At 44.7% G+C, this 27,280-nt stretch overlaps 1 protein-coding gene across 4 annotated transcripts; it reads left to right on the forward strand.

Annotated features, from left to right (window-relative positions):
* Positions 1–561: 561 nt before the first annotated feature.
* On the forward strand, positions 562–27,195 carry mon2 (MON2 homolog, regulator of endosome-to-Golgi trafficking). 4 transcript variants are annotated; one of them, XM_028958171.1, is made up of 36 exons: positions 982–1,072; positions 6,497–6,560; positions 6,649–6,776; positions 8,457–8,588; positions 8,885–9,014; positions 9,872–9,969; positions 10,321–10,446; positions 11,030–11,224; positions 11,333–11,457; positions 11,838–11,977; positions 12,119–12,272; positions 12,381–12,577; positions 13,135–13,216; positions 13,458–13,639; positions 14,431–14,543; positions 14,922–15,026; positions 15,129–15,209; positions 15,729–15,802; positions 15,894–15,984; positions 16,718–16,819; positions 17,211–17,213; positions 17,689–17,799; positions 18,082–18,257; positions 18,452–18,614; positions 18,838–19,131; positions 19,705–19,903; positions 19,988–20,634; positions 21,620–21,763; positions 23,376–23,393; positions 23,764–23,892; positions 25,240–25,430; positions 25,576–25,636; positions 25,744–25,867; positions 25,949–26,156; positions 26,256–26,338; positions 26,493–27,195. In XM_028958171.1, exons 1-36 carry the CDS (start codon positions 1,010–1,012, stop codon positions 26,654–26,656), a joined length of 5,097 nt encoding a protein of 1,698 aa, XP_028814004.1. In that variant the 5' UTR covers positions 982–1,009; the 3' UTR covers positions 26,657–27,195. The 4 variants fall into 4 exon arrangements, with proteins under 4 accessions (XP_028814007.1, XP_028814006.1, XP_028814004.1 ...); XM_028958174.1 differs by lacking the exon at positions 17,211–17,213 and having other exon boundaries at positions 562–1,072; XM_028958172.1 differs by lacking the exon at positions 23,376–23,393.
* The last annotated feature ends 85 nt before the right edge of the window (positions 27,196–27,280 follow it).

Here is a 27,280-nt window from a genome sequence, read left to right on the forward strand (position 1 = left end):
AATTGTTGTTAATGATGGAATGATGGGACAAAAATGTATTGAGGAACTTTATCATTAACAATTAGTCCTGAGTTCCAGAGGAATGCTGTCATTGCAGACGTGCATACGTTGCATGTTTGCAGTGAGTGTTTAAATTATTATATACAGTACAGGACACACCTTCTCATTCAATGTGTTTTCTTTATTTTCATGACCATTTACATTGGTAGATTCTCACTGAAGGCATCAAAACGATGAGTACATGAGTACATAACTCCACGTGTTCATTCGTCGTTTTGATGCCTTCAGCGAGAATCTACCAATGTAAATGGTCAGGAAAATAAAGAAAACACATTGAATGAGAAGCTGTGTCCAAACCTTTGGCCCGTACTGTATGTTACTGCACTTCATTGCTGGAATGATGAGAATAAAACGATCACTTTCCCACAGGCTGCAGATCTCCGGTGCCCGGCGCCGCGGCGCTGTTCCGCTGCTGACCGGCAGGCGTCGCTGCTCGCGTCGTCCTGAAATCCGGTCAGTGTTTACGGAAGTCCGCCTGACGTGTCACCGTTCGCGCAGGCATTATGGGATCGGAACCGTCCGGGCTGTGGTGACGCCGGGCCCGTGCGATGCAGGGCAGAAGCGAGCGAATAAGTGGTCGCACGTCGCCGTGGCCGCACACGTGTCAACGACGGCGATGAGCTGAGGCGATGCGGCGGACCTGAACCCACCTGCCGGTTAAGAGTGCGCTGGCAGCCCCGGTTAAAGAGCGGGGGGATCGTGTCCATGGACGCTAGCGCGGCGCTTTTTTATGCCTTTTATTTCACACGGCGCTTTGGAAAGTAGGCCGAGAACCCGTTGACTTTGGATATTACATCTATATATATATATCTATTTTTTTTTTGTATTATTCAGTCTGTAAAACTCGCGAGTTCCAGCTTTTCGTTTTTTTTTTGACTTGATCGGGCCCGGGGGAGCAGCGACCATGTCGACCAGCAGCCCCGAAGCGGTGAAGAAATTGCTGGAGAACATGCAGACGGACCTGCGCTCCTTGTCCATGGAGTGCAAGAAGAAATTCCCGCCGGTGAAAGAGGTAGAAAAGTGGCGTTTTGCCTGTCGACTCCGGGCTGCTGCTGGCAACTGGTTGGCGTTGAAGGAGCGTGGTCCGGTCGTGTCCCGTGAACCGCGGTTGTCCGTAGTGGGTAAAGCCGGGTTTGGGGGGGGCTGCAGCGTGGACGCTGATGAAAGATTCCCTGTTCGGTGTGTAGGTTCCTGTGCGTCTTGGCTCATGCATGTTGCCATGCATCGATTCTACGTGTTTCTACTGTCTGTGCATCGTCCTAATGAAACTTTTTTTTTTTTTTTTTATAGAACAGAGCAATGTTTGTTGAGAAAAAAAAAAGTGTTTATATGTAATGAGCAGGCAAAGCTGAAATTCTATAATACAAGACATCACAACATTGGGATTACAGCGCATATCGGGCTACAGTACAATATTACTTTGTCCCAACATCTCTCAGAGGTACTAAATTATCAGGACAAAAATGCAAAGAAATGTGTGACACACAGGTCACAATGCAACTCGCATTTTACGTAGACATTTATATTTATATATGCAGCCATGTATCCTGAATATATTGGCCAGAGTCCAAAAAGCCGGCTAAATTTTTACAAGGCATTAACGGTTGTTTCATTGTTCCGAAAGACCTCCAAGGTCGTCCTCAGTAGGTCCTGGGAAGGACCCTGAGTACCAGGACTAAATGGTTAAAGATAGTGAGTGAGAATTAGAAAGTCTTGAAATGACGTTCTGTGGCTTGATATTGACACTTTTTATTGGTTTGTCACGTTTACACATCTGTCAGGTATAGTTTACGTTCACATTTACAGCGTTTATCCTACGCCCTTATCCAGAGCATCTTACAACCAGTGGAGACACCAGGGTTAAGTGTGATGCTCAGGGACCAATGGTAGTAAGTGGGGTTTGAACCTCTCTCTCTCTCTCTCTCTCTTAAAGTGAGATGATTGTCACATGTGATACACAGTGCGCACAGTGAAATTTGTCCATCACTCTTTTGTAAGCAGTGGGCAGCCATGACAGGCAGAGAGTGTGTGGGGGCAGTTTGCTGGGAGCAGTGTGTGGGGACGGTGCTTTTGCTCAGTGGCACCTTGGCAGATCGGGATTCGAACCGGCAACCTTCTGATTACGGGACCGCTTCCTTAACCGCCACTGCCTCTCTCTCTCTCTTTTTTTCTCTTATATATATATATTGTAAGTCGCTCTGGATAAGGGTGTCTGGATAAGGGTGTCTGATAAATGCTGTAAATGTAAAACCTGGGTCTTCTGGTTCACTACACTACACTATTTCCACTTTATATGGTCAGGAAGATTCTCCTTTTTTTTTATTAATTTTTTTTAAATTTTGGAATTGGGATCTAAAATATTTAAGTTTGAACTTAGTTTTGGAGAGAATTTTTATATTTAGAGCACATCACAACCCAGTTTTAGGAAATGATCTGCGAGATTTGCGTTAACAGCCCGGACCGGTTCCGCCACTCGGCACTACTAGCAGGGCGCTTTGTTGCGTATGGTGCGGACGGGTCATACGTATGATTCGTTCCGTATGATTTGAAGACATTTTTTTACTCCCTGCCCAGAAACTGCAGGTTTCTGGTGACCTTGGAACTGGCGGTGGCACGTTGTCACCCCCTCAAGCAAACACCAGCAAGAAATATATAAAAATGTGCCTGGGTCAGTCATGGTCTTTATATGATGCAGCTTTCATAGAAAACAGACTAGTCACCAGCTAGTCAACAGTAGTTTGGCCACCTTGACTAGAAGCGACCAGTCATCACGGTTGTGAGTAAAAAACAGTGTCTGTAACCCAGGCCTTTTGAGGAGTGAGTCCTTCGTAGGAAAACAAGGGTAGGAAAGGCGACCAATAACAACTACCCATAATGACATGTCTGTTACCTCGACTCTCATAATGCCTACAAGCAGCGCCATGTCTGGCCAGAAACCTGGTGCCATTTGTACCAGCAATCTTTAGAAAATCCTTAGAAACGAGTGTTAATGCAGCCACGGGCATGTTTATATGATGTGTTAGGGGTGCTCAAAAATGTCGATAGAGCAATATGTCCCAATACTTTACATGGTGATATTGTATCGATATTTGTATACAAATTCAGTCCACCGGGTGGTGCTGTCGAGCGTTTTCTTTACTTTAAAGAGAATCAGCGTGGGACCACGACCTCCAGTCCTGTAGATGGCGCTGTACAGCTGGGTACGCTGAGTGAAATCCGCAAAACATGACACACCGATCACAGCATTTCAGCTCCGCTTTTACATTTTCAGTGAGCTGTAGAATATCGTGGTATCATAATAATCGCGATATGTTCAAATTGTGACCCAACGTATGGTAATAAAACTCGGAATAAGAAGCGGTAGGGTCGGGCGTTCCCACTGTACAATTTCTGTGGTCTTATGTTACCTTTTTTTTGCGGTCTATAATAAAACTGGAAAATGAGGACGTGCACGACACAGAAATGAAATCGCCACCGTTTTCCCGCCTTTCTGTTTTCTTCAGGTTTTGTCTCTGAATCCCGAGAGAGAGGTTTTGGTTTCTCTGGGAATACTGTGAGGGAAAGAGCGATGTTTCTGAACACGAACGCTGAAAAGACACAGCTTCCGTGGAGGGAAAAAAAAAAAAATCTAAACCCTGCAGCACGAAGCGCTTCCTCACGCGTCGCTGACTTGGGATGAGACGAGGAGCCTTGTTACGAGAAAAACATTGGAGTTCCCTGGTGAAGCGTGAAATTGTCATTTTCCTTGTCACCGGGACCATTAAGAACAATTAAACATGAGACCAGCAGACTCCCTGATGTCAGCGTCAGACAGTGTGTTCTTTTAGGTTTCCTGTACGGCAGAGTTTAGGGACGCGAACCTTTCAATACACCGCGTAAGGTAGGGGACGAGAAATAACTTGGTAAATGTCATATTTTGAGTGATATGGATATCAAAATGTTGAGATTTTTCTGCACAAATGGACGTTTAAACGAGTTGAAATCAGTTCAGAGTCATTTACAGATCTTTTGTATGTCCTGTAGAGTTTGAGCTCTGTGGTTACGGCCTGTTCCCAAATGTGAAATAATATTTTAAGTCATCCAAACTTTAAGAATACTTCACTCAATGGAACATGTCTTTGTTTCTGTCCAGTCGGTCAGAGCCTCACCATCACGATAGTCAAATATGAGACTGAATAGGACGCGATCAGTTGTTGGCACAAGCCCTAAGGCCATAATTACTGCGCTTCACCAGGTCTGAATTATTAATAACTAGCAGTTATTCAGCGTACGGGGCCTTCTGTGGTCGGGTAAACAGTAGGCATAGTCTGTTCTCTTACATTTACAGCATGTATCAGACGCCCTTATCCAGAGCGACTTACAATAGTGACCGGGACAGTCCCCCCTGGAGACGCTCAGATGGTTGTAAGAGGGTTTTGAACCTGTGACTTTGTGTTCACATGGTTCACTAGACCACCACCACCACCCTTCAACCTCGCTTTTTGTCCATCAATCATTATGTGGGTTCTTCTCGTCGACTGGAACCACCTGTCCTGTCCTTCTTCTTGCGCCACTCGAGTGCAAACAAAGGCAGGGAGGTACCTTGGATCTTCTGAAGATTAACTCTGTGAAGATATTAAGTCTGCACGCTGACGGCAGGCAGTAGTTATGCACCATGCCGGGGCGATTATTAATTCTCTGTTGCTCGGTTACGGGGAGTTCAGGAGGTTGAATGGAGTGGCGTTGACCCCCACCTCTCGCCAGCCTCGGTGATTTATCAGAACAACATGGCAGGCCGCTACCGCGGAAGGTCAACGTTGAGGCAAACAGGGTGCCAGTGGTGGCCCAGGCGGGGCCAGTAAACCCGTAACTGAAGGGTTGCAGGTTCAAGTCCCGAACCGGCAAGGTGCCACTGAGGTCCCCCTGAGCAAGGTACCGTCCCCACACGCTGCTCCCCGGGCGCCTTTTGCTGCGTATCACAATGACAAATGACAGTTTCTAACACAGTTGTTAACAGTCCTGGACATTTTCACAGTTACTGTTGGGATGATGAAAAACCTTTTTAATACGGAACGGCAAACAGCGTAGGGAATATGTGAGCAGACGAATTTGCGCCTCAAAAAAAAATGAGCTTGTTTACTTGTGTATGTGTAGTAATTTTATGTCCTCACACTCATTTTTCCACCGGTGACGTTCTGTCTGTCTGTTCTGGTGAAGCGTGTTTGGAATAGAGCAGGAATTAACTACTACTATAGTCCGGAATGACGTTGGAGACCACAAGGTGATTCTTCACATCTTCACTGTACAATTTTGTTCTGCATGTGGGAAAAAAAAAAAAAAAAAAATTATATATATATATATAAAATTTTAAAAAATTAAATCCGGGCATTTGATTAGCCAAGAGCCCTCGGGAATATGTTTCAATTGGGAAAAAATTATACAACCTGCAGCAGTAAAGAGGGAAAAACTCTCATTTTAGGGAGAGTAAGATTATCCAAGTTTTCCCTTCCTACCTAAAACCATGGGGAAACAGGACAGCACAATGTCTTGCTAAAATATACAGGAGTGACGCTTTAACATTGTCTTCTGTCCTGCATAAAACAGCGCCAGGACACAGGACTTAAAATACATGGATGTCAGCAGTTTTCTTGGCCCCCGCTATAAAAATTTTTATATTAAATCATGGTTTTTAGCAGCACTGGACAGGCTCAGGTTTCCAGCATGTCACTTTGTTTATTTCAGTACTGACTATTTAAAAAACCTTATTTGAAAGTGAAGTGATTGTCATTGTGAAACACTGCAGCACAGCACATGGTGACGCAACGAAATGTGTCCTCTGCATTTAACCATCACCCTTGGTGAGCAGTGGGCAGCCATGACAGGCGCCCAGGGAGCAGTGTGTGGGGACGGTGCTTTGCTTCAGTGGCACCTCAGTGGCACCCTGGCGGATCGGAATTCCTTAACCGCTAGGCCCCCACTGTCCCATTATTATTGTTATTATGCACAAATCTGTCATGATATGGCTTGAAAGTAATACAAAACATTCAGTATGAGTGGTAGCACAGGGGATGCTCCGTGTGCTTCTTTGGTAAATAAATGCACTCAGACAGGGGAAGTCTGGGTGTGTTCTTGACGTGCGGTTGGCAGCCGTGCCGCCACACGATGTGTCTTGTTTGCACTGTACATACGGCCATTTTTTTTGGTGAATGCTGGGCTTGTCCACTCCCTCCATGTTGTGAGAGTTGCCTTGTGGGCCGGGGCTGGACTGTGCCGGTCATGTTAGTCCGCCGTCTGGAGATGAGGTCATGTGAGGTCACTGTGCTTCCTTTCTCTGCAGTGTTGGGATGACGGGGTCTTTTGTCTGCGTTGCTTTCGCGTTAGAAAAGTGATGATTGATGTTTGAAGTGAATAATTGTGTCCACTGAAAGGACATTTTTGGTTTTTAATGTATTACCAGGCTGCAGAATCCGGGATAGTGAAAATCAAAACTATTGCTGCAAGAAGCACTGATATCCTGGCAGGTAAGTGTGTGTGTGTGTGTGTGTGTGTGTGTGTGGTCAAGGTAATGTTGATTCACACCAAAGTTGTCGGCCTGCGTCATGTTTGCAGCTCTGAAGGAGAACAGCTCCGAGGTCGTCCAGCCTTTTCTCATGGGCTGCGGAACCAAAGAGCCCAAGATCACCCAGCTGTGCCTGGCTGCCATCCAGAGACTCATGTCCCACGAGGTGGTGTCTGAGGTAAAGACTCATTCTGCACGGCTGCGTCGGGGTGCTGACAGCGTCCTGTTCGACATTCACTTTAGCTTCTCTCATCACTTCTAGTCAATTAAACTATTAGTGCCAAGGAGGTGTGGTAGTAGCCTAGTGGGTAACACACTCGCCTGTGAACCAGAAGACCCAGGTTCAAACCCCACTTACTACCATTGTGTCCCTGAGTAAGACACTTAACCCTGAGTGTCTCCAGGGGGGGACTGTCCCTGTAACAACTGATTGTAAGTCGCTCTGGATAAGGGCGTCTGATAAATGCTGTAAATGTTGGTGTCTGCCTGTCCACACCAGGTAAAGCAGAGGTGGAGTCCAGCTGGCCCGTTGTAGCATGAGAGTGGATGTTGTGCTATGCAGCAGTGGAAGAGTGTGAGCCACGAGTCAGGCGCATACCCTGTAGGGTTCACAGGTCGTACAGCTCACCCAGTCATTACATTAACAGCATTTATCAGACGCCATTACCCAGAGAGACTTAGTCAGTCCCCCCCCTGGAGACACTCAGGGTTAAGTGTCTTGCTCAGGGACACAATGGTAGTAAGTGGGATTTGAACCTGGGTCTTCTGGTTCAAAAAAAAAAAAAATACAATTGCATGAATACTGTCAAAATATATATTTATCAGCATAAGAATCATGTTTATTACCCAAGTGTGTGGGTGTCAGCTGGTCCTAGTCTTCAAGCTTCTAGATCATCTGCCAGAGGGCAGTCGCTCAAAGCGTCTGTGTCCAGGGTGTGAGGGACCTGGGATGGTTTTCCTGGTCGTTGAGAGGGACTGGTTCAGGATGGTAGGCTGGTTTATTGCCCTCCTCTTCATCTCAGGCGGGTTCATGTTTGGTAAGGTGCATGGAATGGGGGCACAGTCCGTTGCGGTCTGTTCCTTCCCTGTTTAGTGGCTTCTCCATACCAGACTGTAATAAAGGAGCACAGGCATTATTGTATTCAAATGTGGAATATTTTCTGTGCCTTTGCTGCCGAGCTGTTCATTTTCCTCCATGCAGTTGTTGCAGAGGGTAAAAGTGCAAGCAAGAAGTAGGCACGAGAAGCCATGTTCAGAAGAACTGTTCGTGTTCTTCAATATTTCATTCATATTCAGGACAGTGTATGTTCAGAAGAGCCCACTGAAGTAAAACATTTTTTTAGAATTTTTTTGACAGTGTCTCCTGCAGCCCCCAGCGAATTTGAGTTTGAGACCCCTGACCGAGAGTAATCACATTCGTTATTTTTAACCCTGTAACTGTGTGTGTGGGTTTTCTTTTGTTTTTTTTTTTCCCTTCTGCCCCACAGAGGACACATTTTCTTGTCTTCGGTTTGTTCTAGTCACCAGACAGCAACTCTAGAACTCTGCCTTAGAAGCTTCTTGCTTTGACCCGTGTATTTAACACAACATGGGCTAGATGGAGGTGGTGTGGTGACATCGGTGTGGATGTGTGGTGACAGAACAAAGTAACCTCCCCTCCTCCTCATGATCCTCAGTTGAGCCGAAGGCCACCAGCTCAGCTGAGGAAGTTATTTACTGATTATTTGTTAATTTGAGAACCAGCCTATAGCTATAGTGTGTGTGTGTGTGTGTGTGTGTGTGTGTGTGTGTGTGTGTGTGTGTGTGTGTGTGTGTGTGTGTGTGTGTGTGTGTGTGTGTGTGTGTGTGTGTGTTTCAGGCTGCAGCAGGAAACATAATTAACATGCTTTGGCAGCTGATGGAGAACGGCCTGGAGGAACTAAAACTGCTGCAGACGGTCTTAGTGCTGCTCACGACAAACACGGTGGTGCACGATGAGGTCTTATCCAAGGTAAACACACACACTCCAGGGGATTTGCTGGAGATGCGGTGAAGTAGCATTGATTTTCTTTTTTGACCACACTGTGGGCTGTGTCATGAATCAACACCAACGAATGGATCAATGAGTCACTTTTTTTTTTTTTTTTTTTTTTTTTTACAGGGGAGCCATTTTACAAAATATTTAGTTTCCAGTAATGTTAATTACATATTAAAGACATTTTAATATTAGTGGGCCATGTCTTTGATATTGTCTGGGTGTGACATGGACGCTCAGCGTTTCGTACTGACATCAGCCGTTCTCTGCAGGCCATCGTGTTGTGTTTCCGGCTCCACTTCACGAAAGACAACATCACCAACAACACGGCAGCCGCCACGGTGCGGCAGGTGGTCACGGTGGTGTTCGAGAGGATGGTCGCTGAGGACGAGCGCTTTAAAGGTCAGTGGAAGATTACATATTTGCTTTGATTAGATGTTAAATGTGTGCTGTATGAGTGGCATGTAGGTTCCAGGGGGACCTGTTATAAATCAGGTATGGTAGGGAGATAACAATATTTGCTCTGTAAATATTAATGTCATTTTTATATGGTGGTTTAGTTTGCCATTAAATGCATATTCAGTTGTCTCGTACCTGGTCACAACCATTTTTTAATGCCATTTAAAATATTGTATAGTGATCTTATTATTGTACCGTAAATGTTTGGTGTGTCAGCTTCGGCTGGACGTAGATACTGGCACCTGATGGCCACTGTAGTTTGTAAGGGATGATGGACTGGTCTCTAGTTCATAACCAGTTACTAAAATAAAACAAAACGAAACCAGGTTGCTCTTCCACCATGTTCTAATGAAAATAGACTATACGTTATGGACTGAATACATGGATTAAGAATTAATTGCTAAAATTAATTACAGCTAAAGTCTGTTTTCAAGACCTGGCTTGTATGACAAGAGATTAAGTAAAAGGCCTTTGGAATGACTGATCCACACAGAGAACTTTCACATTTGGCACATTTGTCCAGAGGCTGTTTTTAAATTCCCTAAATCCGCTTATCCCATGACTGTAATGTTTTTTTTGTTCAACTTTGTTCTGTGTTGATTTTATTGCTCTCTCCGTTATAATGCAGTGCAGTTCTATCTTTATGTTAAGTCGTGTTGATATAGTTCTAGGTTGTGCACATGTGCATGGAAACTGTCCCCCTCTCCAAAATCACGTGGTCCGCCCATCCCCAGGACGGACCAGCGACCCAGGAAGGTCTTGTAACCCTCATTTGCCCCTTTTCTCCCAACCCCCTGCAGGCATGGCTGAGGAGCCTCCCCCTGTCCAAGGCAACAGCAACCGCAGAACTGTCAGCACGCTACGGCCCAGTGCCAAGGACGCCTACATGCTGTTCCAGGTGCGGCCAGTAGGCGGAGTCCCTTGTTGTGGTTTTTACGTTTTTCGCTGCGCAGGAGAATATTTTTGTATGCGTTCCCCGTAGGTTTGGGGTTCGGCCAGCCCGTCTTCAATATTCTGTTCAGTTCTCCTCTGTCTTTTGATCTGCTCTACATCAAAGAGCGTCCAATCATTTACCCCAATCACAGAGCTGCGTTTCTGCAAGCTGAACTAGTTCAAACATTGTGTTCCAGTCATAGACAATTTGTGCATAATAAAATATTCATAATTTAGATAACATTTTGTTTAGTTTTAATATTCTGATGTGTGCCCCCCCCCCCCCCCCCCCCCCCCCAACCGTGCTCCCCTCCAGGACTTGTGTCAGCTGGTGAACGCTGATGCCCCCTACTGGCTGGTGGGCATGACCGAGATGACGCGAACCTTTGGCTTGGAGCTCCTGGAGTCGGTGTTGAACGACTTCCCTGGTGTTTTCTTACAGGTGTGAAGCCTCCTTATTCTCTCCCACTCCCAGTTTCTGTACCGATTTTAAGCTTTAAAAATGCAAGTGTCCATTCTGATGATTTTCAATATCAACAAAATGTGTCTCTTAAAGCAACAGGAGGTTAACTTTATTCATAACTATGCAAAACCTTCATATTTCTTTTAGTGGTTGCAATCACAGATTGTTAATGATGACAGTGATATTACAATTACAATGTTATGCTAACCGACGAAGAAAATAGACCATTAGATCTTTAAAAAAAAAAGCACATCACAAGTTGCTCAATTTAGTTTTTAAGCTTTCAATGTAAACCACACCTAGTCAGTACTGAACTAATGTTCTCTTCCAATAATTACACAGGCAAAGTATATATATTTTTTGCCGTAGGTTGTTTCAGCCTCACTCCTGGAGGATGCTAAGATAGACAGGCCAGCATATGCAGGTTTAGATGGATGGGCTGATGGATGCTATTTAGGCCATGTCATGAATATTCAAATTATTGAACAGATGCATACATGGAATATTTTATTGATGATGCCGGCTCACTCGTCACATTTTTTCGCTTCTTTTCTCGTTTCAGCACCAGGAATTCAGCTTCCTGCTGAAGGAGCGCGTCTGCCCTCTGGTCATCAAGCTCTTCTCGCCCAACATCAAGTTCCGGCAGGGTAGCACCAGCTCGGCGTCGCCGGCCCCCATGGAGAAGCCCTACTTCCCAATCTGCATGAGGCTGCTGCGTGTAGTCTCTGTCCTCATCAAACACTTCTACAGCCTTCTGGTGGGAACATCTGGTCTCTCTTTCAACTTTTTCACAAATATTATTTCATAACCTTATGTCATTATTTTTGATGGTTAACATCTGCGTGTGTTTTTTTGCTTTCTGCAGGTCACTGAATGCGAGATCTTTCTCTCGCTGCTGGTGAAGTTCCTGGATGGGGAGAAGCCTCAGTGGCTGCGGGCCGTGGCTGTCGAGTCTGTGCACAGGCTGTGTGTTCAGCCTCATTTGCTACGGTGAGGGTGAGGAGGAGAGTGGTGGCGGATCCACTCTACTCCCCCAGGAACGTCACCGTCTCTGTGCAGTTTGCTGTGCTGAGTGACGATAGCTCTTTTCTCTAAATTCCTGTTAGACATTTTTGTGTTATGAAAAAATTCATGTGCTTGTCTCAATGAACAGAGACATTTAAAAACGTTCTACGGCGCTACAAAAAATTCATTTTCAATTATTCTGAAGTTTTAAATTATAAGTAACATAAGTACATATCTGTTCTGTGTATCAGGGCCTAAATTCATTATTTCAGAAAATGTGTTTTAGAGAATTGTAGCATAATTTCTTAAGTTTAGTGATGGATTGTTGAGTCTGGTGGCTAATGGTTTCTCTCTTTATTCTGCAGCTCTTTCTGCCAATCGTACGACATGAAGCAGCACTCCACCAAGGTGTTCAGAGACATCGTCAACGCCCTGGGCTCCTTCATCCAATCGCTCTTCATTGTACCCAACGCAGGGAGCCAAGCCTCCACCGGTACCCCTGCTGGTCAGTAGCTTTATAATGCTAAATTATGAAATATTTGTTATCGCTGATCTTATTGCAGCGAGAGTTTTATGCTCCATATGTGCCCTTACAGTCTGGTGCTGCATGTTGTGTAGACTTAAATGGGGTCTTTTTTCCTGATAGGTGGGTCGGGGTCAGGGCCCCAGGCTGCTATGCAGGCAGGGCAGGGAGCAGTTGGGGTCAGCGGGGGTCTGACCGGCCAAGCTGCTTTTGAGTACCGCAACATCTCCATCCCCCTCATGACCGTCAGCGTCCAGGGGAGCGCGAAAGCAACCTAGTGAGTGTTCCTTCACTGTCCCCCAGCAGGCCACACCCAGTCGCCACCCAGACTCGAGTCAAAGAGGGTCAAGTGACCGTATGTCTCTGCTTTGTGCTCCCCCGCCAGCTTGGAGATGCTGGATAAAGTGGAGCCGCCCTCCATCCCCGAGGGCTACGCCATGTCGGTGGCCTTCAGCGCCCTGCTTGACATGGTGAGGGGCATCACCTCCATGATTGAGAGGGAGCTGACGAGGGAGGAGGAGGAGGCTGCCGCCCGAGGCAATGGCAACCAACCAGCCTCAGCAGAGAGCCCACAGGACCTTTGTAAGTATGAAGCCAAGATCTCCCGCTGAGAGGAGGTATATTGAAATATCTTCAATTTTCAAAAGATAACAATGCTTTTAATTTTTAAATTATTATTGGACATGTTGTGTCTTTGTCCAGATCTAAGAAATTAATAAAATAAATAGGCTTTTTTTTTCTTGATGTTGGTACAAGACACAGAAAAACATTCACTTTAATTCACAGAACAGGCAAACAGGGCCTTAGCGTCCCCTTGAATCATTAGGAGGAACATAATCACAGGCACTTGGAACCCGCTGTCTGTGGGTTCTCCTTAAATAGAATAACGAAATACAAAATCCCCTGGAATAATGGGTTGAGAGCGAAGCACACCCAACCTATAATGATTATTTACTTAAGCACAGCAAGGGTTTCTGCTACCATCCAAGTGGCTGTTTTATACTAGGTCAGCAGGTTTGTTATTCCATAGCGAGTTGCCGCCATCTAGTGGTGTGGTTGGGAATGTCTTTCTTTTTCACAGTCAGTGCAGATTGTGTGTCTGTTTTTTTTTTTTAACAACATGTTAAATGGCTTTGCAGTGGCTCATCAGGTCTGGGAGGAGATGGTCAGTGCCTGCTGGTGTGGCCTGCTGGCTGCACTCTCATTGCTGCTGGATGCCAGGTACTGAGCCCACACGCTACCCACAGCCAGACAGTGGTCCATAGCATAGGTACTGTGTGTAAGATGATATATGTAATAACATAACTAGGGCACTCAAGTTGTTCTGTTACTCAGCCTTCAGACAGAGGAACTCTCAGTGACGTAGATCAGGGAATTCTTAGCTCAGCAGTAATAAGGCCGCTCTTATTGCAAGCTCTTTTTTCGTGTGTGTTTTAATCCTCCTCTGTCTCATGCTCCTCAGCATGGACGAGACGGCCACTGAGAACATCTTGAAGGCAGAGCTGACCATGGCCTCGCTCTGCGGACGGCTGGGTCTGGTCACCCCACGTGATGCCTTCATCACGGCCATCTGCAAAGCATCGCTCCCCCCACACTACGCCCTGACCGTCCTCAGCAGTAATGCCTCCAACCTGTCAAACAAAAGTGAGTGAGTGTGTGTGTGTGTGTGTGTGTGTGTGTGTGTGTGTGTGTGTGTGTGTGTGTTCTGCTCATCACAAATATGCAAAATATGAGGGGGAAAACAAAAACAGATGAACTTTCATTTCCAATTCAGGTGCAGAGGGAAATACGGATTGGGTTAGAATTAGGATTGTATGTACTGTGATATATTTAAATCTCACAGTGTACCAGTATCGCCCAACTAAATCAGTCTATAGAGAACCACAATGGTGTTTAAATAAGTCTTAAACAAGTGTGTGTGTGGGTTTTTTTGGGACATTTTATCATCTGAGGTAACAGTTCCAGTTTGGTGTGTGATTTATGTCACTCTGTTTTTTCACTAATTAGTAGCATTAGGTTTCCTGTATCAAGAGACTCTCACTCACTCACACACATGCACTCATATACAGCCTCTCTGTCTCAGAGACAAAGCTTGGAAATTGTAATACACTCGTCTGGAGGCAGTGTCCTCATGCATATTCCATGAGCAGCAACGATTCTGCCCCGGAACGTATCGGTGTGATTAGCTGCGTCGCTTAAAGCTGCGCAAATCACGTTATGGATATTAAAACGGGAACTAACTCTTGTGATGTGTTGCTCAGGGAAGGCAGCGGTGGGTCTGTTAACCCGGCACGAGTGTTGAGGCAGGAGGCTTATTAGAGGCCTGGGTGTGTTAAGTGCGTGACATTACGGGGTTATTTTGAGGTTACCGAGCGTGTTGTGTCCCTCTATTAATGTTCACGCGTGTCCATCTTCTCTCTTCCCATTCCTGTCAGCATACTCCATCCAGGGCCAGACGGTTCAGATCATCAGCCCGTCCAGTGAGTCTCACCAGCAGGTGGTGGCCGTGGGGCAGCCACTGACTGTCCAGCCGCAGGGCACCGTGGTGGTGAGGATGTCTACCGACCGCCGTCTACACAATGACCACAAGATTTTGCTTAATCACTCTAATACCGAGAAGAAGTGCTTAGGTCTCCGAAACCCAATTGCAGATAAAATTTGCAGTTCGGCCCGTTTTACTGTCCCTGCTGGCTAAATATTAGCATTTCAGTATTTTATATTAAGAGTATCCCATTCATTTTATCAAGTTTCTATCTGTCTCTTAAACCTGTATTAATATAAAAGAGGCAGCAGTGATGGGATTACATTGGCGGATTTAGCGAAGCCTTTCAGGACAAAATCTTTCTGCATAATTGCCTCGTTAAAGAAGACTCATTTGGCCAGTTGTTAGCCAGGAGTCACAATTTCTGCTCCTTCTCTTCCTCAGCTCACAGCAAAGAACATCCAGTGCATGAGGACTCTGCTGAACCTGGCCCACTGCCACGGGGCTGTGCTGGGCACGTCCTGGCAGCTGGTTCTCGCCACACTTCAGGTATGAAGCTTCTGTCATGACGTGATTCCACCATTACCTCCACACATTGACCGATGACCTCAGTTTGGTCTTGGGCTCATTGTTCTCCTTGTCACCACACAGCATCTTGTGTGGATTCTGGGGCTGAAGCCGGGGATCGGAGGGGTTCTGAAGCCTGGGCGGGCTGTGGAAGGACCCAGCACGGTGAGTTTATACGGGTCAGCATGAGTCGTAGCTTGACCACGTGGTGTCATAGCTCAACCACGTGGTGTCGTTTATTTAAGAATATGTTACAGAAACGAGTTATGATCAGATGTATGTTTTGTTTTACCTTTACGTTTGCATTCAATATCTTTTTGGTTTGCAAATAATCAACTATTGAGTTGTTTTTTCCACAACATGAAAACTTGAATTCATCTTGGAACATCTCTGTTTAAAATTCTTATTGATAATTCTAAAGTTTGAATTAATGTTGTGAAATCTAACATTGGCACATGTTTGAACACACTCTTGCTATTGTTATAATAAGACTTAAATCACAAATTAACACCAAACTGCATTTCTGTGGTCAGATTAGCTTGTTTCAATTAACAGAAGAGCAGCAACAAGCAACTACCCTACTTTTAGAAATAGTCAAAAACCCCAAACTGCCATTTGCCATGCCTTGCTGCCTTTGCCATGATCTCTCACAGCCCAGTTCCTTGCCTCTTCCTGTTTGTTTAGGTTCTGACCACAGCCGTGATGACTGACCTCCCAGTCATATCCAACATCCTCTCCAGGCTGTTTGAGAGTTCCCAGTAAGGACAACTCATCACCTCCGCTTTGCTTTGTCACTAAACGCCTTTGCTGGATCCCTAATGTTTGTTCTCTTTTTTTGTTTATTTGTAGGTACCTTGATGACGTGTCCCTCCATCATTTGATAAATGCCCTCTGCTCACTGTCCATGGAGGCTATGGACATGGTGTGTGGGAATAACAAGGTGAAGAATTCCCTACTGCCCCTTTAACCGAGGTTCTCAAACCTGTCTCTGCATTCAGTGCGAGTGAAATGATTGTTGGAGGTTATGCAATAACCAATTCCAAACATTCTGTATTTCTGATGTTCAATCAATGTGGAAAAAAGCTGCCAGTGTCATTTTAGTGTGAGCTGTAAAGATTACAAAATATGAGCATGTAAGCTGCCAAATGTAGAGAATGTGTGAGGTACCATGTCCTCATCTGGACTGAATCATAATAGACAGACGGAAGGAAGAGACCATTTCATATTAGTAAATATAAATATCACTTATTTTCTTTAGTTTCCAATAAAACCACGTGGATTATAACGCCAACACACCGTATTCTACATTATGAGCTATCTAGCGTAACCAAATCTCGCCCAAGAGGGAAGGATTTGAGGATTCATCTTGTTCAGATTTATTTTTACCCTTCATAAATTAAATATTTAATAACAAATATTGCACTTGCTAGCTGACATGCGATTTATAAAACTTTGAACTTTTGGACCAAATGTAATTTTCAACAAAGAAAAGTGTGACTATTTTTTCATTGTAACTCACTATTAGTATGTGATCATCAGTTTATTAAGCAATATCCATTTGTATATTTACACAGACACTCACTCATAAATTTAGAAGCGATTGAAAAGCACAAATATTCCAGTTTATTTGTTTTGCCCTATGGAGTGTGTTTCAACCTTGCTCTTCCCTCCAGGAGCCTTCATTGTTTGCCGTGGCTAAGCTGCTGGAGACCGGGCTGGTTAACATGGACCGCATTGAGATTCTGTGGAGACCCCTGACAGCTCACCTCCTGGAGGTAAGCTCTTTCCACGACCCCTGTAACGTATTCTCTCCTTTATCCCCCGGAAAGTGAGGAATAGACGGAGACCGGGTCGGCCCACTCATTTTCTGCGGCCCCTGCGGTGCCCCTCTCCGCACTGTGCTCTGCTTTACTCTGATCTTCTGTCAGCCGGTGATGGCCTGGCTTTATACTGGGATGGAAGTAGGGCTGCTTGAAACGCATCTCTGATTCATCCGTGATAGTGCTGGAGGGATCTTGATGCGAATTTAACTGGAGAATAACAAGCAGATGGGTGTAAGATGGATTTTTAAGCCTTGAGTGTTGTTTTGAGGCGTGTGTGTGACTTGTTCTCTCTTTCTGTGTCTTCTTGTTTTTTTTTTTTTTTGCTTCCATGTTGGTTATATAGAAGGTAAGATTTTTCTTCCCAATTTATTATTGACACATGAGCTGCTAATCCTTTTTTTTTTTTTTCTTACTGGGGTAAACATGCATGAATTTATTATTATTTTTTTTTTTGTATTTTTATGTAAATTTATAAGTGCATTGTATCATCGTATGCTTGTATGTTTTACCACTGCTGAGCAGATTCGACACATATAGTCTGTGTCTGAAAACATCAAGGCATTTGTAATAAAGATTCCCATTGGAATCAAGATTTGTTTGAGGAAACAGCACATGTGTAGAAGAGTGTGGGATTTTTATTATTATTTGATTGAGACATGTTAATGGGATTTCTTCATAATTACTAATGATTGTATCAGATCTCAATACCTGGTTTTACTCCGAGCCCAACCGTGCAGTTTGGTTGGCATGCTCCCGTACTAAAGCTCTGTACGTTCAATCACACGCTGGTGAGCAAGCCGCTTGTGTTTCATCTCCTGCAGGTGTGTCAGCATCCTAATGCACGTATGAGGGAGTGGGGTGCCGAGGCCGTGACCGCGTTAATCAAAGCAGGCCTTGCATATAAGCACGACCCCCCTCTGTCTCAGAACCAGGTGAGACCCATAACGCAGTACTTCCTCTGTGACAAAGATTCTCTTTATTCATCAACTTCAGCCCCATCATGCATCATTCTATTATTAAAAGTCAGAACTTGACGTCAAAGATTAAAGTGTGAATTACGTTGATTACATCTGGCAAAAAGAGATATACTTCTGCTTTAGCTGCACATACTGTACATACATATTTACATGTTAGTATGTGTGGTTTATTATGTTTATATATTTTACGTGTTGTACATTCAGTGGTCAGTAACCCGTGCCTGTCCTCTTCCACAGAGGCTGCACCTGCTCCTGCTGAACCCGCTGAGGGAGCTGTCCAACGTCCTCCACGCAGACATCCGGCAGAAGCAGCTGGAGTGCGTGCTGCAGATCCTGCAGAGTCAGGGGGACAGCCTGGGGCCTGGGTGGCCCCTGGTGCTGGGTGTCATTGGAGCAATCCGGAACGACCAAGGGTAAGAATATTATTCTTCTGCTTGTACTCTTCCATTTTTTTATACAGATGTGCATTTCTAACACTGTTGATAACATTGTAACATTCTTAACATTTTTAACCTGTTCATAATAATGTAAATTAAATTTTCTCATTATTTACACTCAATGAGTGAAACAGAGCCTGGAACAAATTTGTGGTATTTGTTCCATGCAGGGAGTCCTTAATTCGAACTGCCTTCCAGTGCCTGCAGTTGGTGGTGACCGACTTCCTACCAACCATGCCTTGCACGTGCCTCCAGATTGTAGTGGGTGTTGCTGGCAGCTTTGGTCTTCAGAACCAGGAGCTCAACATCAGCCTCACCTCCATTGGCCTCTTGGTACCGTGGCTTTTGAACATCCTTTTAGCTTTTTTTACAGTTAGTTGGTAGATTTAATTGGTCATTGTGTCCTTTACAAAACATTTTCAGTGAATTTCTGAATATCCTGACGAAACCAGTACAATTTTAGGGCTGCGTAGGTCCTATTGGCCCACTAAACTGCATTTAAATGTAACTGTCTACATGCTGTACATTAATTTGGTGTTCCCTGTCTTATTTAAAGTGGAACATCTCAGACTACTTCTTCCAGCGGGCCGAAACCATTACTGTGGAACTGGAGAAGGAAGAGGCCATTCAGCAGAAGCAGGCCCAGGAGAAGGGCGAGCCTCTCAACAGGCCGTTCCATCCAGCGCCGCCCTTCGACTGCCTCTGGCTGTGCCTGTATGCTAAGCTGGGCGAACTGTGCGTCGACCCACGGCCGGCTGTGCGTAAAAGCTCTGGACAGACCATGTTCTCCACCATTGCTGCCCACGGTACCTTACTGCAACAACCAACATGGCACATTGTGGTCTGGAAGGTATGGAAGCAGATGTCATCTGAAGTCTTACAGAGAATGATGTAGGGCATTTGTTTTTCCGGCATTTGCAACCGGACGTGTTCAGGGCCATTTGTTTTTAATTATATGCATAGCCAACAGAAATACAATTTTCAATCTCATGCACAAAGAATAGATGACATTTTTCTTTTACGACGCTGCTGCCGTCAGTGGTGGCGTCACACTGGAAATACAGGTGGATAATACAAACTTATTCCTCATCACCGTTTACAAGCTGAATGGATATAGGTATTTCAGACAGAAGGGACCAAAATAATTCGTGTGAAACACGTGGGACTTTTTTTTTTTTTTTTTATTCAGAAAAATCTGGTTTGCTTTTAAAATGTTTCAAATGTCAATAACTAATCAAGTTAAAAAAACAGGATTTAAATGTTACCAATAATACAGCTATTAATAGGGATGTTATTGTATTTAATAAGAAAATACATTTAATCAAAGCTCCATAACATACTAATTGATTTTGCCATGATTGTGTCTTTATTATGTTATTATCCCAGAACTCGGACTTAGCAGAACCGGTTGTGTTGTTTGCAGGTGCTTTTCCATCTGCTGGACTGTGTTAGGAAGTCCTCCACAACAGCGGATAAAGAGAAGATCGAGTCTGGGGGTGGGAACATTCTCATCCACCACTCACGAGACACGGCGGAGAAGCAGTGGGCAGAGACCTGGGTGCTGACTCTGGCTGGGGTGGCACGGATTTTCAACACCAGGAGATACCTGCTGCAGCAGCTGGGTGGGTTTGCTAAAATGTCAAAACTCATTTTAGATTCAGTGATCATCTTGGCCAAATTGCTTATATGGAGCTGTTCTTTTGCAGGTGATTTCTTTAAAGCCTGGGAGGTTTTGCTGGACCACATCCAATCAGCAGCCCTTAGCAAGAACAACGAAGTGTCTTTGGCAGCACTCAAGAGCTTCCAGGAGATCCTTCAGATTGTCACTCCTATCAAGGACACAGAGAAACCTGAGGCTCTTATTGCCATGGGCGTTCCCCCAGTCATTATGGACCCTCTTGCCCCCTCAGGTCCTGGTAGACCCCTTCTGCGCTCGGACTCCGTGGCTGAGCATCTGGCCCAGCGGTACAACAATGGGGTCCAAGCACAGACACCCCCACCCACAGCTGGGGAGGAGATGGACGATTCGGGCCTGTGGTGGTCTGCTTGGAACACGTGGTACCGCACGGGCATGGAATGTACCAGGCCGCCCCCAACCGGAGCCGACAAGCTAGCCTTCATCCCCAGCCAGCCGTTCCTCACTGCGCTGGTGCAGATCTTCCCTGCCCTCTACCAGCATGTGAAGTCCGGCTTCAGCATGGAGGACCTTCGCAAACTCGGCGTCATCCTTCACGGCGCCGTGTCCGTGCCCATCAGCTCCGACGCCTCGCCCTTCATCCTCCCCTCCTTCACAGAGGCGGTGCTCACCAGCCTGCAGGAAGCTGTGCTCACCGCACTCGATGTCCTGCAGAAGGTGTGGTAGCAATCAATCAATAACTAATCAAGAAACTTTAGCAGAAATTGTGCTTCAGTAGTCCATCACTCTGTTTCAGGTTTTATGTTGCTTGTTTGATATAAGGCTGTTATCATGAAATCATGTGTTGGCACGGGTTTCCACCAGGTCCTCCGGTTTCCTCTAGCCATCTAAAGGCGTGCACACTTGGTGATTGTCTGGCGTTTATAGCTATAGGTGTGTGAGTCGATGTTTGGATGTGTGCCCCGCCCTGGACAGGTCCTTGGAAGGGACAGTGAGTGACTTTTTGTGGTGAATTTCCCGGTTCATGCTGAGTTCGCATTGAAGACAATCTGGTTTGTATCCAATTTAAAACCACATGATGAAATGGTTCAAATTGGAATAAAAGTCCGATCTGTGTCCTGCAGTGTAAATGTGATCTTGTTTTGAATTGGTCTCATGGTCAGTGCTTACTGTGTTGTGTTGGGGGTTGCATCGATAACAGATATTTGTTTGTCCATGAACCTGGGTTAATGTAATTTATTATTATTAACAAAATACAATAAGTATTGCACCAACATATAAACCAGGAATCTGGAATCTCTGGTATGTTTTTTTTTCAGGGATGTCTTCATATTGTCTGGTCGCATGGCATGCATGCAGTGTCCCATTCTGAAATACATGGTGAGGTATACCTAGACTTGGGCATGACGACGTGCTATTGAGTCGCATAGCTCATGAAAATTGGAGCAGATCATTCTAAGGTTCTGAACTCAGAAAGGCCACCTAAATGTAAGGGGAACAGAACAGAACTGCGCTGTTTTCTTTTAGAAGTAATGAGATCTGCATTTGAAATAGGGTTCTAGGCGTCCATCGCGTTGATTCTATCACCTCTGTTCTGTGCAGATCGGCATCTGCCTTTGTTCATGAAGGACACATTGCCCATGTTTGAGTGAAATGTGTAATCTGGTTCCTGGTTTTTGAGGTATGTGCCCTTTTGCTGCAGGCCATTTGTCTGGGGCCAGAGAACCTCCAGGTCATGTACCCCGCCATCTTCGAGCAGCTGCTTCTGTTTGTGGAGTTCTCGTGTAAACCTCCACAGTACGGGAAAGTGGAGACCAAGCATGTGGCCAATGCTAAATACAACCAGGTGGGTTTTTGTTCCTAACACACTTTTTGTCTCCTAATGCAGGTCTGAAATGTTCTGTACACGTCGTCTTTTATATAAAACTTACTTCCAGACCTTCTGCTTTGCTTTGTTTCACTCCTGCATTACAATGAGGTCTCCTTGAGCTTTCCACATGCACAGAGAGCCACACGTTTACAGACAGAAACAGTGGCTTTGAGCGAATCCTTGACTGGAAGTCATTATTAGTGTAGACAATGTGCTTCCACTTGAACTTACTCACTCACACACACACACACACACACACACATAATTTTTAAACAGTACATGTTCTGTTAATGGGTCCATATTATCCCGCTATTTATTTTGCCCTTATAATAGTTCTACAGTCCTTTAAAAACAGTCTACTGCCTGTTTATCGTCTTCTTTTCATTTTCTTTTTTCTTTGTGTTTCTCTTTTGTGTTCTCACTTTTTTTTTATGACCACACAGCTTTAATGGCACTAAACCCATGGCAGCGGGAAAAAATTCAGTCACAAAGCCAAAGAAAGAAATGTTAGAACCTCCCAGCAAGTTTTCTCTGTCATTTCTTACCCTTCCTAAGTCATGGTCCGTTGTGTGGTGTACTTCATATGTGTGATGTGTTGGAGGACACGCGCTCCGCGATAAGACTCGTTTGTGACCTGTTTAGCGGCACATGCTACTTCCTCAGTAAGCTGCAGCAGCCATCATGTTCCTAACTTTAATCTGGTCTGTCTTGGTACCCGTTCTTCTTTGTAAGTCACGTGTTCGTTGCCTGTGACGTCAGTTAGATCAACTAGTGCTTTAGTGTTTTGCTTTTTCTAAAACCAATAATTGTTTATTTCAAATATGAACACATCATCACTTGTCCCCAATTTTTTCACCATTCAACAAACCACCCCCACCCCCACCCCCAAAAGATGCATTTTGTCATTCATGAGTAATACATGTCAAAGAACATCTGAGCTGTCTCAAAAACGATTTTTTAGGATTTTGAGGAATCCTAAATTGATTTAAAATGAATGGAAATTGGGGAATTCATTTTAAATCTTTAACTTGGTCAAGTAATCAAATGTAATTTATTATTTGCATACAAAAAATGCTTTGCGTTGTGGTGCTCTGTAGGATTGCCTTATTGTTCATGACTTATTCTCACTGTTGTTACTGTTGTAACCATGGTATTTGTACGTTATATGCAAATTAATGACCCTATGGTTGCCTTTTGGGTACATGACATTGTGACATTTTGTAAAGCTTTAGCTTTTTTCCACTGTTCTGTTTGGTAGGGTAAATATTCACATTTCCCACCAGCTCGTCTTTAAACGAAACAGCATCATCATCACCACAAAACAGTTACAGTTTGTTCATCCAAACTAGACCAGGCTGCCTTGTTTTGATATTTGCTATAATCTGCCAAGCCATAATGAGAGATTTGAGGAATACAGTATCAAGAAGAGGGTGTTAAAAGTGGTCCAAAAGCAGATATGTTGACTCAAAATGCAACCCGAACCACACACGGCTGCCTTTAGCACAGCAAAAGAGTTAATGGTTGTCCAATCTTCTCTCATTCTGTTTTTTTTTTTTTTTTTTTTAACGACTCAATGGATCCACTTTAGATCCAACTATTTGCACCGGTGAGTCGCCCTTCTCCAGCCCCATAGCAGCAATTGCTTAGCTGAATGGTAACACTTTAGCTAAGTGATTTTTTTTTTTTTTTTTTTTGGTCTTTGTTTCTCCTTGTTCTCTTCTTCATCCCATTGTCATTAGCTTCACTCATATGTCTCTGGCACTCCTCCGCTCTGTCCATCAGCCCATACTCATTCAGACTTCTGCATACGTGGACTTTGTGGTCATGATCAAGTTTGCATGCTGTGCCGTTTTGCCTCTGTGTCAAAAATTGTGCTTCTAACCTCAATGTGAATCATTTTTTTTTTAACAATCCTGTTTTAAATACTACGTGTTCTCTCTCTCTCTCTCTCTCTCTCTCTCTCTCCCCCCCCTCAGGCTGAATGGGTGGCCTTAAATTATGTGCCCTTTGCCGAAAGATCCCTAGAAGTAGTGGTGGATCTCTACCACAAAACTGCCTGCCACAAGGCCGTCATTAACGAGAAGGTCCTGCAAAGCATCATCAAGGTATTTCTTCAGCCCGACCCTGTCCACACTCTTCAACCCCACAGTCAGCAGAGTCCACATTCCTCTGCAGTGCTCGCACAAAGGCCATGATTCATCACACGACCAGTCGCATGCACACAGAGATCTCTCATAAGAGCAGCTGTGTCGGTTTACTAGCTGTTTTTACCTCTGCGTCAGGCCTGCCTCATAGGAGGAAGGTCAGGGCAGTAAAATCACTGCCTGCGGGGCAGCAGATGTCCAGAGGCTGGGAAGCGGGGTGGAGTCTGTAGAGAACACTGCGGTTACACCCGTGCATTTGTGCTTACTTAGTCACCCCTGTAGATGCGCTGACGTTTTTTTTTTTGTTTGTTTTTTTTATCTTTTAATGCGTCAACAATACGGATGTAATGATGAATACAATTCATAATTTCACGGTTCAGTTATCCCAAGATTTTTTGTAACAGTGAGTGAGCTGCTGAGAAATATATATATGAAGTTTATATGCATTATACTAAATTCATATAAACTATGCAAACTGTTATTTGTATCCCCTTTATCAAAACTACAACTAAAATGACATCATACAAAAATTCAAATAATACAAATAATAAATACAAAATATAAATTGGGTAAATCGCCTAATTCAGTCCATACATGGCTCTACATTCATCTAAAAACAAGCCATAGAATCTTTACTCTCAGGATATGGTTCTGCAGACGTTCACGTTTACGGTCAAGTACTTCCTGTTGTTGTGTAGAGCTTATCCATTGGTTGTTGACCACACGGCACTATTTGCAAGAGCCAGGACTAAAGTACCATCTTAAATCCACTCCAATAATCACCTTACACTGAACTATTGAGACTTTATTTTATTGAAATAGTTTGATAACCGCATGTCGTAGGGCCGTCTTAAGTCTAACATGTGTAGCTGGCAGGGCATGGGGCTTCAGCGAAAGATCCGTGACGCGGGGAACTCTAACCTGCTTGAGTGTCTCGGTTTACCGTGTGGGTAAAACACTTGATATGCGGCCAGTTCAGCTTCCCTCGCCGCAGCATCCATGTTCCACACATTGTACACCGTGACACGCACATGGGGGAAGGTAGATTATGGACTTGCTTTTCTATGTGAAAAAATAATTTTTTACGCATTTGTTTTGTTTTTAATCCCCAGTCGACAAGTTTGTACCCTTCGACCCAGCTTCTCTTTCACACAAGCCCTGTTCTTCTGTGTCTCGTCCATTTCTAACCCTGAACAATGTCTTCTTGTGTTAGCAAGCTGGGCTGCATGCGCCCTGGTACCCTTTCCAGTACGTTGTCTTCTTTTATTCAGTCCGTCTCTTTTTTTTTCTTTCTTCCTGTGTGTGTAGACCTTGCGGATGCCTCTGGGACTGAAGTACGCCTGCCCTGCAGAGAGCACTTGGAAGCTGGCTGTGTCTTCTTTGCTCAAAGTGCTCTCCATTGGACTCCCTGTCGCCCGGCAACATGCCTCCTCCGGCAAGTTTGACACCATGTGGCCGGAGCTTGCCAACGCCTTTGAAGATTTCCTGTTTACCAAAAGGTACCTTCTGTCCGCGCAACCCGCGCCGCACAGCCGAACCGTCAAAAGCTGCTTGTTATGGCGCTGGCTGCATGTACAGAGAAGCAGATGTGGAGGGAGGGGTGGCTACAAATTTGTCGTTTTTTTTCTCTCTCTCTCTCTTCAGCACACCCCCAGATAACCTCTCCATTCAGGAGTTCCAGAAAAATGAAGCGGTTGACGTTGAGGTATCAAGTCCCTTGACTTTTACTCTTACTTGTCTGTCATTTCAACAGCAGTCCTCCCAATAGAGCCTCAAAAGCATAAAACCTTCTTTTTACGTACGTAACTGCAGGTCGTCCAGTTGATCAGCACTGAGATTTTGCCCTTTGCCAGCTTCATCCCGAAAGACTTTGTTGGCCAGATAATGACGATGCTGAATAAAGGTTCTATTCATTCTCAGTCCTCCTCATTTACAGGTGAGTTGTGAGAGTGCAGACTTTCCCTGCTGCACGTTTTTCACGGTTTTAATGCATCTTCTGTCCTTGACTCCCACGCAGAGGCCGAGATCGACGTCCGGATGCGGGAGGACTTCTCGAAGGTGTGTTTCGAGACGCTGCTACAGTTCTCCTTCAGTAACAAGGCGTCGACGCCGCAGGAGGGCTACATCTCCCGCATGGCCCTGTCCGTGCTGCTGCAGCGGGCGCAGGACGTGCTCCGCCGCTACATGGAGGACGAGAGGCTGAGTGGCCGTTGCCCGTTGCCCAGGTTACTAGTCCCTCATACGCACACAATGTATAATAATCATATGTCAGAAAATATAATTAATGCAATTTTATTCACTCGTCATATCAATTTGTCCCCTAGGCAACAAGTAACAGAAATTATATTCGTCTTAAAAGCAGTCAGCACACTCATGGACTCTCTCAAGAAGACACAGCCAGAAAATGGTGAGAACATCAAGACGTTTCAAATCCAAAATGTCCATAAAGAGCCATTCTCAGTGATTAGTGATTGTACCTTTTTTTTTTTTTTTTTTTTTTTTTTTCTTTTTTGCATTTGTCTCCTCTCCTCCTCATCGTTGCCCTGCTGCGGTGGGTATAGTGGACAGCAACACCTGGGCGCAGGTGATAGCTCTATACCCCACACTGGTGGAGTGCATCACGTGCTCTTCTTCAGAAGTCAGCCTGGCGTTGAAGGAGGCCCTGGGGCCGTTCAAAGACTTCATGCAGCCCCCCGTGTCCAAAGTGCAGAACGGGGAGTCTTGACCGACCCTGCGGCGGTGAGGACTTTGTAATTACTGCAGAAAGATGAATGTGACCTTACTGCACCGCAGGAGAGGACTCTTATCTCCGACCGCCCATCTAACAGAGACTGCAAGCAACCGCTCCTGATGGGCAAATGCTCTAACCTCCATGACATGATCGAGTCTGACCTTCATCGTCGTAAGCTTCTAAAACACAAGAATCTCCCATTCCAACAGGCTGGACTTAATAAATTAACAGCTACAGTATAATTGCAGTGTTTTTGTTTTTTTTGTTTATTTCTTTATTTCTTTCCCCTGCAAGAGGTGTTGATGTACAGTGTGTGGTTGTAGTGCTAATGATTAAAAGAAATATTGGGCTTTATTGATCTTGAATCAAAAAAAAAAAAAAAAAAAACGATAAATGAAAGATGGTGATATTTGTGAAATTTCTTAATGGCAAGGATTTTATGCAAGATCTTACTGTAACATTCCATGTCATCTTTAGTCAGCTTGAGAAGGGATGTACTTCTGTGTGTAAAATAAATGGAACTGTTCTACAAAGCAGCTTTCTTTGTGTCTCTCTCCTCCAATTCTGCTTCTGTAATTACAAAAAGGTGTGTGCATTTATTTATTTATTTTGCTTTAT

This window comes from Denticeps clupeoides, chromosome 17 (genome assembly GCF_900700375.1).
Source record: "Denticeps clupeoides chromosome 17, fDenClu1.1, whole genome shotgun sequence".
NCBI classification, from domain to species: domain Eukaryota; kingdom Metazoa; phylum Chordata; class Actinopteri; order Clupeiformes; family Denticipitidae; genus Denticeps; species Denticeps clupeoides.

Bases quoted from the DNA above. Each gene is read 5' to 3' on its own strand.
- mon2 (XM_028958174.1), top strand. From the start codon at position 965: ATGTCGACCAGCAGCCCCGAAGCGGTGAAGAAATTGCTGGAGAACATG. The intron at 8,589-8,884 runs GTAAACACACAC...CGTTCTCTGCAG, and splicing joins ACGATGAGGTCTTATCCAAG to GCCATCGTGTTGTGTTTCCG. The intron at 11,458-11,837 runs GTGAGGGTGAGG...TTTATTCTGCAG, and splicing joins GTTCAGCCTCATTTGCTACG to CTCTTTCTGCCAATCGTACG.